A 14,129-nucleotide genomic window follows, 5' to 3' on the forward strand; every position below is an offset into this window, starting at 1 on the left:
ATAGAGAGAATCAGTCTCCTTCAGTCATGTACACTCACAGCCATCCCAAGGGACCCATGTCTGACAACTGAGACATTCTTTGGAGAGCTGTCACCAGGCAATGAAGAAGACCCAATAATCTCATCTACTTTATTTATTTACTTATTTTGAATATTCATGAGATACAAAGCTGATTGCCCCCCTCCTGCCCATGATGTAGGGGCCAGATTAATATTAGGTACATACTCATTACCAGAAATTGCTTTTGTACCCTTTGTCATCTTCTTTTAGACCTCAATCTTTTTTTTTCAACAGAGACTTCAGTTCTGTCTGAGGAGAACACTGTTAGCTTCCACAGACCAACAGTAGATTTTACCATAGAGACTGAAAAGAGATTTTTAAGTGAAGAATCCTGTGTCTTATAAATGGAGAGGCACTAAAATCACAAGAAATCCTGATCAGTGCAGAATCTGATGTGCACCTGCAAAGGAGGGTGGTCAGATGTAAAATCCACTGGATTTAACTGGTCTCTGAACCTGGTTCAGCCTTTTCTTGCTTCTAATCTGAGTTTCAAAGAGCATCATTAAAGGAAAACCCCACTGAGGGCTCTGCCCTGAGCCTGTCTGGTAAATACTCACAAGGTCCTCTGAGGTTCTGCAGGACTCTGATTTTGGTGACCACACCAGAGTCACTCTGATTTCATAAGTGACACTCTGACTAGTGTGCATGTGAGAATATGTCCTCCTGCTACAATGAGAGCTCTAGTTCAGAGATGTCAGTGGTAAACCCAGAGGCATGAATCTAGAGGGGATTTCTGGGAAACTCTTTGGTGAAGAGGAAGCCCAAGAGCACAAACATAAACCAGCACTTAACCTCCACCTGCACCTGCTCCAGGGCTGGTGTTTGCTCAGTGTGTCCTGCGCGCCCCCTGGTGGTCCTGCACACCTGGGCATGGAGGTTTGTGTCTGGGCACAGACTGACTTCCACTCACTGTGTCACTTGCACAGTAATACACGGCTGTGTCCTCGGACTTCAGGCTGTCCATTTGCAGATAGACAGTGCTTTTGGAATCTTCTCTTGAGATGGTGAATCTGCCTGTCACCGATGCAGCATATGCTGTGCTATAACTATTAGCTTTGTTTCTAATGAGACCGACCCACTCCAGCCCCTTTCCTGGAGCCTGGCGGACCCAGTTCATGTAGTAGTCACTGAAGGTGAATCCAGATCCCACACAGGAGAGTCTCAGAGACCCTCCAGGCTGGACCAAGCCTCCTCCAGACTCCGTCAGCTGCACCTCACACTGGACACCTGAAAACACAGAGACATCCTGGTCAGAAAACTGACACTCAAATCCACTGGTTTTCTCACACACATCCACTCACATTTTCAATATTTCTTGCTCTCCATAAATCACCTTTTACAAGTGCAATAAGGAAAACCCATCTCATCCCAATGTCCATGGTGGGTCGTCTGTGTTCAGTCCCAATCACCTAGTTGGAGCACCTGGGAATCTGAGGCTGGGGATCGTCTCCCAGAGCTGCAGGGTCAGGGCTGGGCTGGTTTTTATCAGCAGAGGGAGGCCCTATTTGCATGTTCTCCTGCTATATAGCTAGACCTGGGGTGGGACAATCGTGGAGGGGACACGTCCCAGAGCAGGGGACAGTGTCCACAAATAGTTTTGTGGTGATTGAGGAAGTGTGTTTTTTTTAATGGTGTGATTGTGCTGTGATATACTCTTAACACTCAACACACTGATTCATTTTTACACAAGCACAGTAATCATGTGTGTGTATCAATGTTCCTTCCATTTTACAGATTAAGAACAAACCAAGAGTGTAGGGGACATGTACAGTGTCCACGTGTCTTATCAGTGCCATCCACAGTGTCAGGCTGTGCTCCTCACACTGGACCATACTGAACCCTGATCAACCTCCCTGGACCTTCCTAGAGAGGTTTGCAGGACCCTTTTTCTATAACATGAGCATGTGTGATTTGCTGCAATCTATAATTGACCTAAAAACATGGACAGAGCTAGAATCATTCAGATGAGTATTAAGAGTCTCTGTCACTTCACACATTTTTATCTCTCTTTCTATTACTCCTTCCCTACCCAAGTATCTGTTAATTTGCAATAACTTTAATGAGGTATAATTGACATTTATCAAACTTCACAAAAAGTGTGCAATTAATAAGTATTGACTTAGCCAGCATGTTATCAATACAGTGAACAAATCAATTACTCTCAATATTTGTTCTTCTGTAATTTCTCTTTTTTTATTCTTCCCTTCCTCTACTTTACCACCAGGCAACTACTGAAATTTCTTTTTTTACTTTCTATTAGTTTTAATTTTCTTGAAATCATAAAAATTGAATGACATACTATGTACTTTATCTGCTTGGCTTTTTCTACTTGAGGTACATACCTGTGAATTTAACCATCTTGTGTGTATCAACTATTTATTGGTTGTAATGATGGGCAGTGTTCAAATTAATGAATTTAAAACAGTTTGTCTATTAAGCTGCTGATTAATATTTGGATATTTTCTAGATTCTTGGTCCTACAAATACAGCTGCTGCTCAGCATGGAGAGGTGGGCAGCCGAGTACCTGTGTGTGTTTCTTATCATAACAACAACATCAAACACAACCTGGAGAAGGTGAGATTTAGCAAACTGTATTCAAACCTTGTTCAATGTTTCCAATAACTGAGTTTATAATACAAGCAAGAAACCTGAAATCTGGAGAGAGACTAGAACTTTCAGGGAGAGCAAGGTCAGGACATCAGCTGATCTGGGGCGGAGGCTGCTGGACGACACATCAACTAGCACCAGATGAAGCTAGAAACATTCGCGGGGTCTGTTGCAGCTGAGTGTGGTGAACGAGTTACAGTGTGAAATGCTCAGGAACCACAGTCCCGACAGGAAACTTGTCCTTCTGAATCCCTTTCATCTAAGGTGGGGGCAGCCACAAAAAGCTCCTTTTCCCCAAGGTTTAGGCAGAAGCACTGTGGAAACAGAGCAAACCCACATTAGGATACGAAAAAGGTATGCTTAGGACAAATTGCTGCTTGTCAAGAGTGGATTTTGGCAGCAGTGATCAGCTTACCCCCCTGTGGATGGATGGCGGGTGTCCTCACAGGAAGAGGGCCAGGTGTCAGGTGGGTGGGATGTCAATCACCATGACCACAGGCACTCAGGGGAGGGGCTGGGCCAGCCTTGCTGGGAGGAGCTCTGGTCACTTGCATGGTCTGAGCTGAGGGAAGCCCTGAGATGCACACAGGGTTCTAGAAATAGTGGAGAAGAATCGGTTAAATTATTAATCATAAAACTCTTACTCCCTTGTCTGTCTGACCCAACAGAGGAATGCCTTTGTTTAGACTTCAAAATGTTAACTAATATAGGCTGTTGTAGCATAAATACTTACACTAATTACTGAGAGATTATTTCTGGAAAGGCAGAGTTCCCAGCGAGGACTAAAGTTTCAGAGTTTGTGGACCCCGAGGCATGAGGACAGGTCCGATTGCATTTGACATCTCTGGATGCTAATTGTCGCACTAGGAGCAGTGCGTAGAGTTGTGTGTGTAGACCGTGGGTTGTAACAAGCTAACGGGAGGATGCAACTTGCAAAGACCTGGAGGCCTCCAGGACATTCCACATGTTCAGTTTGTGACGAATAATGTGAGACACGTGGGTGGTGGTGGGATTTCTCAAGAAGTGTCTCCTGTGCCAGCTGCTAAGAAAACCAGTCGGGAGGGGTCCAGGTTTGAGGCAGTTAAGGTGGTAGAAACCCTTTTGGTCGCTCTGAGCCACACAGGCTGTGTGATCCTGGTGTCTCACCCAACATCCTTTTTATCCTCCAAAGACTTTGGGCTGTGAGGAGCTCACACACAGGTCAGGGTTTTACTCTGTGAGGAGGAGACGAACAGGAAGACATGCGCTGAGAACACACTGAACCATTGCAAGGTTCTTATTAGTTACACAGACAGGAGTGTCTCTTGTCAATTTGATGATTGCAATTTTTGTGGTTAGAGCATTAAGAGGACAGCTGAGTTAAATGATAACTTCTGAGGACAAAAGTATAAAGAAATGGCAGAAATCATTGTTTCTAGACGTGTGTGCTGCACTCAATACTCTTTTCTATTATTTCTCTATCTGTGTTCAAATTTATAATGAGAACACTTGTATCGTTTCTGCTAATTGTTACCTGTTATTTCCCCATGTATAATTTCAGCTGTGATTGCTCCCTTTTTCCTAAAATAGAAATTTCCATTATTAACTTTTGTTTTACCTGAATATTTGGGCTCTGTTCCCTGGGGACATTGGCCACATTAGGGGTGACCATCCCAGCCAGCCTACTCCCTGGTCACTCTGTGACCTCAGCCACACAGGAGTGTGTCCGCTACAGAGCTCTACCAATGGCAGAGCCATCTAGACATCTCTATCATCAGACATGTGGTTTGTGAGAGGAGCCCAGGGGTCAGCAGATGGCTGTGTTAACACATGCACAGCCTGCCCTGCAGTAGTGCCTTCATGGCCTGAAATCATATATGTGTGTGACATGGAGGCTCAGAAGGGCATGTGAGGCAGCTACAGGCCCCCTGAGTCTAATTTGCTCTGGGATGTCCTCAGATGGACACATGAGATGGATGTTAGAAGGTGAGGTGGGGTCTGTGCTCTGATGGTCATGCTTTGCTGAGACTCCACCCTGCTCCTGGCTCAGAGCTGGGAAGAGCGACCTGGGCTTAGACTCCATGGAGCTCAGTGTCTAGGAGAGATTGTTTAGAATTTACACAGTGGAAGACAGAGGGTGATGTTGGGGGGATGCTGTGGGATACTTGAGGGACCGTAGAGGGCAGGCCGGGATCAGGTCCCTATACACATGGTTCTGTTATCGACATGGAAGTTCTGTGTGGAAGCTGAGAGACACATCTTAGGACACAGCCCCAGAATGCCGTCCAACAGGGCTGTGATGAGTCACTCTCTGTGCCCGTCTGCCGGGGTCCAACTCCAGCTGGTTCTTGGAGCCCGTGAAGGATGTGTGGAGTCAGCGGAAAAAAAAAATAAAAGAAGACGAAACGGCCCAGTGACGTCTGGTGCATCCATGGACACTGGACAAAACCGTTCTCCTTTATTTATACCATGTTTACCCACTTTTTGATTATACTGGATCATAGCTTTCTAAAGAAAACACATCATCTTTTACAGAGCATCGTCTTTTAGGAACGTACATATCATTCTTTAAACTGACAAAGTCGTGACTTATCCCAACCGGTTGTCCCCAGTCAGTCACAGATCACAATCTCCCGGAAAAGTCCAAGTCATTCTTCAAAGTGAAACAAACTTAACCAGCAAACAAGAGCTTCAAACCGAGGTCAGTGCAGTGGCCGGAGTTCTCACGGTTGGCAGCACCGGCAGTTTTTAAGTAGAACATTCAACCCTTACAACATATGATTTCCATTTCCGTCACCTATTTTGATTTTATTTTTTTATCTTCATCGACTAAAGGCAACAGTTATTTAAAAATCACATCCTTTTATAATATGAATTTAGCTATTTGTGTAAAACGATTCCTTGTTTAAAAATTTTTGAACAACTCAAAATCCCAAACCTGACTGATTTTTCCATAAACAAACTTTACATTTTTTACTCCTATTTAATCTTACCAGACGGTATATTTGTCCTCTCTCTATGGCCCTGTATAAGAAAGAGGGCATCTATCAGCTCCTGCACGTTGCATGCTATATCTTCCTTCAGGGGCCCACGAGATTTTGTTTTTCTTTAATATTTAACCAAAATAATTGTCGTCTCTGACAATGAGAACCAAACCCCTGTACGGTAGAAGAGTGACCCGGGCAACTTGTGCCTCGGGTAAATTTACAGGAAAACTTATTGTGACTTGGCACCATGTATTTTGCCCCCCCCCCCACCTTATCCATCTGTCTGTACAGGAAGGTCTCTTGGTCTCTTTGTATCTTCTTTTCTGAACAATTGTTAAAACAGATCATGGACCCACGTGTACGTTTCAGCATTTTTACCTGGGTTACGTTAACCAGATCAAACTTGTTTTTATTAACTGAGAAGTTTCCCAAAAGGCCAGTTTCATTAACCAAGATAAATGTTATTTCATTTGTATGGTTATTAAAGGGTATTTCCTAAAATGGTGGTACTGAAACTGCCACCTTGCACCAGACGCACCAGGGCATAAGTATTCCCATAAAACATCCAGTCATTCCCGGGGGGTTGGCAAGTATATGCCATCCAGACAGCTGAATGGAGAACCGTCCTTACATTCCCACACCGTCTCCCACGGATGCACGGCCTCTGACACCAGTCCTCAGGCTCCACAGGGAAATCTGACAGCAGCAACTTGGGTCAGGCTGTTCTGTCATCCAGAAGGCTGAGAGATTGATGCACAGTGAGGCAAACACTTACCATCAGCATCCACCTGCATGGATGAGGAGAAAGGGGTGAACTTTCCACACGTAGAACAGGATTCCCATGGGGCAGAGGTCCTGGTGGACGACACATGGAGCAGACCTGTGCCTGTCTGGGGCTGAAACGTGAACACAGGACCGAGGGATTATGGACTCCATTGTGTTTCTCTTTGTGGGAAATGCTTGGTACACACATGTTTTCTGATATGAGAGTGAAGAACTTATCTTCAACTTAACATTACGTAGATTTACATTTTCAGTATGTGTCTACAGAGACCTCACTAGACAAATTATGGGAACTCACTAAAATGACCCTGCCTGTAGCAAGGCTATAAACTCGAAGGCAAATATACTGCTTGGAAAAGATTCAAACTTATCGATTACATAGGAAGAAGTGTAAAAAGCATTTTAAATTATTTCTTCTTGGAAAATGAAAGTAAGCAATAGAGAAAATAGAATAAGGCAAACATTATTGTGAAGTTCAATATTTCAGAGTTTCACATCTTCCAAATTTGGTCTAGAAGATCAATATATTAGCAACCAGTTTTTCAACATCTACTTTTTAAAATGTTCAAACTGATTTCAATTTATTTCACAATGCAAAGAAGCAAAAGTAGCTTAGGACTATAGTGACAATAAATAAATAAATAGAGCTGGTGCACATCTTTGGTCATTGGGCAGCTACAACACTTAGAAAAGGGTGCACTGTTTATAATAGCCTCTAATGATTCTTTGTATTTCTGTGGTATCAATTGTAATGTCTCCCTTTTCTTTTCTGATTTTTGTTATTTGGGTCTTCTCTTCTTCTTCTTCTTCTCTTCTTCTTCTTCTTCTTCTTCTTCTTCTTCTTCTTCTTCTTCTTCTTCTTCTTCTTCTTCTTCTTCTTCTTCTTCTTCTTCTTCTTCTTCTTCTTCTTCTTTTGTTGTTGTTAACCTAAATAATGGTTTGTCTATTTTATATATCTTCTTAAAAAACCAACTTTTTGTTTTGTTGATTTTTTCTATTGTTTCTTGGGTCTCTGTTTCATTTAATTCTCCTCTGATCTCAATTATTTTTTTCTGTCTACTACCTCTAGGTTTGTATTGTTGTTGTTTTTCAAGTTCTTTGAGGCATAGTGTTAGGTCGTTTATTTAAAGTCTTTCCTTTTTTTTTTATATGAGCATTTATTGCAATAAATTTGCCTCTTAGTACTGCTATTGCACTATCCCACAGGTTTTGGTATGATGTATCTTTATTTTCAAGAGCTTCTAGAAAGTTCATAATGTTTCAGGATACAAAATAAATGCACCCAAATCGGTAGCATTTATATACTCAAATCCTGAATTAACGGAAAGAGAAATAAAGAAAGTAAGCCCGTTTACAATTGTCACCAAAAAAATGTGATACCTAGAGATCTATTTAATCAGGAAGGTGAAAGACCTCTACAATGAGAACTGCAAACCACTTCTGAAAGAAATTAAAGAAGACACAAAAAGATGGAAAGATGTTCCATGATCTTGGATTGGAAGAATTAACATTGTGAAAAATTTTATACTATCCAAAGCAATCTACAGATTCAATGTAATCCCCATCAAAATACCAATTACATTCATCACAGAAATGGAAAAAGCAGTCTTACCTTTCATATGGAACAGCAAAAGACCCCGAATAGCCAAAGCAATCCTGAGCAAAAAACAAACAAAAAAAACAAAGCCAGAGACATAACTCTACCTGACTTCAAATTGTACTACAAAGCTATGGTAAGCAAAACAGCATGGTAGTGGTATTAAAATAGACATTCAGACCAGGAGTCGAATTGAGAACACAGAAATCACCCCACAGGCTTACAGCCATCTGATATTGGACAAAGGCAACAAAAGTCTACACTGGGGAAAAGACTTCCTCTTCAATAAAACTGAATGCCCATAAGGAGAAGAATGAAACTAGATAAGCTTCTCTCACCATACACTAAAATAAGCTCAAAATGGATTAAAGACTCAAGTATAAGACCTGAAACTCTAAAATTACTAAGGGAAAATATAGGTGAGGCACTTCTGCAACTAGTTCAAGGCACAGGCTTTATAAACATGAGCCCAAAAGCACAGCAGCAAAAGAAAATATGAACAAACTGGACTATATCAAAGTAAAAAGCTTCTGCAGAGCAAAGGAAACAATCAACAGAGTGAAACGAAAACCTACAGAGTGGGAGAAACATTTTCCTAACTATGCATCAGACAAGGGATTAATATAAAAATGTACATAGAGCTGAAGCAATTATACAGTAAACATTAATAAATAAATAAATAAAAATAACCGTAATAAAAAATGGGAAGTGGAGCTGAATAGACATTTTTCAAAAGAAGACATGCAAATGGCCAACAGGTATGTGAAAAAAATGCTCAGTGACATATTTATTCACCAAAAATGAACTAGCAGTAAAATAAATTAAGAAAGCGAGCCCATTTACAATAGTCAACATAAAAATAAAATACCTAGGAATCAATTTGAGCCAGTAGGTGAATGACTTCTATAATCGTATCTACAAATCAGTACTGAAAGAAATTAAAGAGGACACAAAAACATGCAAAGTCATTCCATACTTTTTGATTGGAATAATAAAAAATGTAAAAATCTGCGTATTACCGAAATAGATCTATAGATTCAATGCAATCCTCATCAAAATACCAAAGACATTCTTCACAGAAATAGAGAAAACAATCATATCATTCATATGGAAAAATAAAAGATCCTGAGTAGCTAAAGTAATCCTGAGAAAATAAATAAATAAGTAAATACACAAATAAATAAATAAAATGAAAATCAAACATTCAATTAATCAATAAAGCTGGAGACGTTACACTGCCTGACTTCAAATTATAGTACTAAACTACAGTGAGAAAAACAGCATGGTACTGGCATAAAAAGAAACACCTGTACAGTAGGGACAGAAGAGAGAACCCAGAAATCAATCCTCATACTTACAGTCAACTGGTATTTGGCAAAGGCACCAAGAACATCCATTGGGGAAAAGGACAGCCTCTTTAATAAGTGGTGCTGGGGAAACTGGATGTCCATATACAGAAGAATGAAACTTGAACTGTACCTCTCGCTATGTGCCCAAATCAACTCAAAATGGGTTAAAGACTTAAATATGCTTTCAGAAACCATAACACTACTAAAAGAAAACATAGAGGAATGATTTGGGAAGTAGGTCTGGGCAAAGATTTTATGACTAACTGTTTTTTTTTTTTTTTTTTTAATTCATGATGTTTTATTGGGAGGTAACTTCATAGTAAGTTGTGGAGAATCTGGACTTGTGATGGCTAGACTTAGCAACTTCTTTGACTTAACCCTGCATTTAGCAAAGTATTAAATACATTTTGACTTACAATTTTTTCAAATGACAATAGGTTTATTGAGCTGAAACTCCATCATAAATAGAGGAACATCTGTATAGATGAAACTCAAACATGACTTGGAAAATTTTAGTGAAGATGTAGGTAATGCCTTTCGGGTAATTAAAAATAAATTAAGTAAATGGAGTTAATGTGGACCTTGATGTTAGTCTCTAGTAATTTTACATGATAAATATGGTCAGCCACATCGATGTGTTTTTATTGTTCCCTTTAGGGACTTCTGTCCATGTGGACATGTGACAGAGTTCTACTCATGGAGGCAGGAGAAACGGTCTGCTGGGAATTTCCTGATTCTTCAGAAAGGCATTTCAGAGGAATCCTCTCCTCTGTTCTGGAAGGTCATTTTAATATATACATGTGATGCTTTGGAAAGCCATTCATCTCCACATATGATGTCTGAATTGGGAAAAGAAATTACCTAGATACATAGATGGTAAAAAAAAGAATCCCCAAACTGGATCTGCTCACATCACAGCTTCTTGTTTTAATAGTCTACGATATGTGTTAATGTTTAGTCAGTCCCAGTCACCCCTCTTTACTTTCTGCTGAAGTAGAAACTCATAATAATCTAGAGACATTAAGATAAAAAAAAAAAAAAAGATTTGTAAAATAACCTGAGTTCAAGGTGAGGTCAAAATTAATTTGTTGTACATAGTAACACAAGCAGAAAATATGAATGAATGCTCACAATAGTTTAATTTTAATTAAAAAAATTCTGTGCCTTTCTTAGATCTATTAGAGACTCACACTGATAACATTGAAATATTATTTGTTTATGAAGCATACATTCACATTAAAACAGTAGGTTATTAACAAGGAATTGCTATTACAATGTTAGCTTTTCTTTAGAATATAATCCTCTTCTTGATGTAAAATAAGCCCAGATGATAGAAACTACTGCATTTACTAGAGCTTGTCAATTAGCCAAAAAACAGGGACTAAGCACACATGCTTTTGGAGTAGTGCATGTATGTGGGATACTTTGCAAACAAAGGGTTTTCTCACTTCAGGAAAACCCATTAAAATGGACAAGTTAAGGAGCTTTTAAAGCCAATCCTACTTCCCAGATATGTGGCTAATATAAAGGATAAAGTCAACACAGAGATAATAGGAAAGGTAACAAAACTGTATCAGATCATTATGCTAAATACACAACCTTTTTCACCTGGGCTATGCTCCTATCTTAACACTCAAAAGGTAAATTTCCTGAGACAGTCAAATCAGTTATTATGAAGTATAAGTGTTTAGGCTGTGATTTAAAATAAAAGAGAATAAAAAAGTCTCATCATTTATGTCATTTAGGTGATCTGTGCCTGATGGCTATAGATGATGACAAATTAATATCTGTTAAGATCTCTACTAAGCAACTCTACACAATATAGACAAACCGTTTACTATCTTAAATCAGCACATGTGGAGAACCTTTAAAAAGAAAGCTGAGGTTGTATCTTGATCATGTGTAACCAGTCAACAACAAAATCCTGGGAAAACTCTAAAAGGAGGTACATGGCCAGGAAGCAAGCCTCAAAGATGATCTGGAAACCAAGACGTGGGGTTTCTTCAGCTTCCACATGTGAGAGGAATTTAATATGTTTTATTTATTTTCTGCCTATTTCCTCAATGTCCTAATAATTTCTTGATAAAACGCTACAGCACATGCAGTTGATAAAAAGCTACTTTATTTTGTGTTTCTGACCTGTGGTATGTCAACATTTATATCACGTGACCTCTTTAGCATTATAAACACAAGAGCACACCTATAAACACATGGACGGTATGTTTTTTTAGTTGCATATGACATAAGGATGCTTTGCAAACAAAGAATTTTCTCACCTCTATCTGAACATTTGTATGTTGATAATTTTTTTTAAAAAATAAAGAAAATGGATGATACAGAAAGAAATAACAAGTGGAAAATTGTTTTTTCAAAAAGATTTCTAATAATATTTTGTAATTCAAAAAAATGCAACATTTGGTATTAGATTTGTATATGAACTCCTACTTCCTAGAGAACAGGCTATTAAGCCTGAGTCCTGTACAAAAACAGATGATAAAAAGTAAAATAAATGTTTCAGCAGATAATTATGCCCCGAAGCACTCTTCTTCTAGGCTATGATCTCATCCAGATGTTCAAGACATGGAGGAGTGTCAGCAAGACGCAGAGTTGGAGATCTCACCCTTTGCTCCTCACAAACACAGCAATTGGACATCTGTCCGCAGACGGAAATATCCCTGGGAGAGCTCAGCATTCCAGTCAAGAAGCTACAGCAACACAGTGGAACAACAAAACAAAACAAAACAAAACAAAAAAAATAGAAAAAAACTCCCCAAAGGGCATGAGGCCTGGCTCCATTTTGCCTGCACCATCCCATCCCCAGGACAACACGGCTCTGCGTGGAGAGGGGACTTCTGGCCTTCAAGTTTTTCCTGAAAGAATAAGGGGACTGAAAGAAGTGAACATCATACGGTAGCAGCAAAGAAGATTGACTGGGATTATAAGTATCAGAGAGCTGGTGGGAGCCACTGTGATGTCCAGTGTCCAGCTGTGCGGGACACCCCAGGATCTGTCTCCTCTGAGGAAACCAGCAGCCAGCTCTGCAGCCCTGGTCAACCCACCACTGTTCACCTTTGCAGACTCCACCTGCTGAGACACCACCTCACTTTTTCCTCCTCCCACAACCTCCTCTTACCCCAGGATCTATCACTTTTGCTCCTTTGTATTTACCAAAATGTTTTGCAAACTTATGACATGATAATCGTGGATACATGTTACTGTACATGTGACCAAACCCATAGAAAGCACAGCAGCAAGAGGGACTCCAAAAGTAAAGTGTGGACCTTTGGTGATTATTATGTATCAGTGTAGGCTTATCTATTGCTACAGACTTACCACTCTCATGAGGGATGTTGACAGTAAACGATGCTGGTGGGAGGATCAGGGCTATATGGGGACTTTCTGCACCTTCCCCTCAATTGTCCTGTGATTTATCAATTCTCTTTAAAGATAAAATTTTTAAAAAGAAATAACACATACAGTTTGATGACATTTCTGCCACTTCTTAAGTGAAGACATCATGAGTCAAAAAACCTTGCTGCAGGCTCTTTATTCATCTGATTTTAAGACATGTGTTTGCACAGACACCTACGTGAGGATTCCGGTACCGGCTCCATCAACTGGAACAATTTCCTGCTGTACGAATATTGCTTACACGGTGACTGTGGTATGAAAATTGTCCCATATATTAATGGTTCTATTTTTCTTTATATCCATTATTTAAGCCCATTTTCTAAAAAGCCTGCAACATAATCACCCCTGTCATCTCCTCAGTCCAGCTGTCTTCTCCCTCAGGGTTTATGACACACTCAGGATGCAGCTGTCACACTGTGTCTCTTGCACAGAAATACACAGCTGTATCCTCAGATCTCAGACTGCTCAGCTCCATGAAGGCTGTGCTAATGGACGTGTCCCTGGTCATGGTGACTCTGCCCTGGAAATTCTGTGCATAGCTTGTGCCACCAGAGCTAGGATTGATCCATCCCATCCACTCAAGCCCTTGTCCAGTGACCTGGCGCACCCAGTGCATATAGTAGCTGGTGAAGGTGTATCCGGAAGCCTTGCAGGAGACCTTCACAGACTCTCCAGGCTTCTTCACCTCAGCCCCAGACTGCACCAGCTGGACTTGGGAGTGGGCACCTGGGGAGAGGAGATGGGAAGGGATTAAATATTCCTCTGGTGGTGCCACTTCCTTTTTCTTCCCTTAGACTAGTGAGCCCCTTACCAGTAGCTGCTGCCACCAGGAAGAGGATTCTCCAGCTCCAGTCCATGGTGAGTGGCTGTTCCCTCAGGGGCCTCTGTAGGGGAGTGAATGATTGTTCTTGGAACACAGACATAACAGTATTTATCTCAGTAGACCTCAGATCATTTACATATTCATGAGGTATAATACTTTATATAGTTCAATAACTATCTCAGCCTGAGAAGAGAAGATCAGTGACACGTGGGCCAGGCAGCAGTGCCATGCTGAGGGTCAAAGTCCTCATCCACCTTGAGGATACGCACCTTCTGCCTCATCTCTCATTTCTGTGCAAGCAGAGCTCCTCCCTTTTAGGAACAAGACCCCACAGGACCCACATTTGAGTGACATGGAGACCACCTGGATCATTTATGAGCCCATCAGTTTTTCGGAGCAGTTGCTTTGACCCTGTTCTGGTCCCACCAGGCACCAGAACAGCCCATTGGTAGCTCCAAGAGAGTGACCACTGGCCTTTCCACATGAGTGTCCAGCAGGGCCCACAGGTGGCTGTGAGATCTACTGGACACTC

The 14,129-nt window shown here is 40.8% G+C and overlaps 2 gene segments (V, D, J or C); both read right to left on the minus strand.

Moving 5' to 3' along the window:
• Window positions 1–886: 886 nt before the first annotated feature.
• LOC134372885 (immunoglobulin heavy variable 3-72-like) lies at window positions 887–1,478 on the minus strand. The segment is given in 2 exon segments: window positions 887–1,287; window positions 1,394–1,478. Coding segments are annotated over 2 exon segments (447 nt in total).
• Window positions 1,479–13,183: 11,705 nt separating this feature from the next.
• On the minus strand, window positions 13,184–13,631 carry LOC134372886 (immunoglobulin heavy variable 1-2-like). The segment is given in 2 exon segments: window positions 13,184–13,500; window positions 13,586–13,631. Coding segments are annotated over 2 exon segments (363 nt in total).
• Window positions 13,632–14,129: the final 498 nt, after the last annotated feature.

This window comes from Cynocephalus volans, chromosome 3 (assembly GCF_027409185.1).
Source record: "Cynocephalus volans isolate mCynVol1 chromosome 3, mCynVol1.pri, whole genome shotgun sequence".
Classification (NCBI taxonomy): Eukaryota; Metazoa; Chordata; class Mammalia; order Dermoptera; family Cynocephalidae; genus Cynocephalus; species Cynocephalus volans.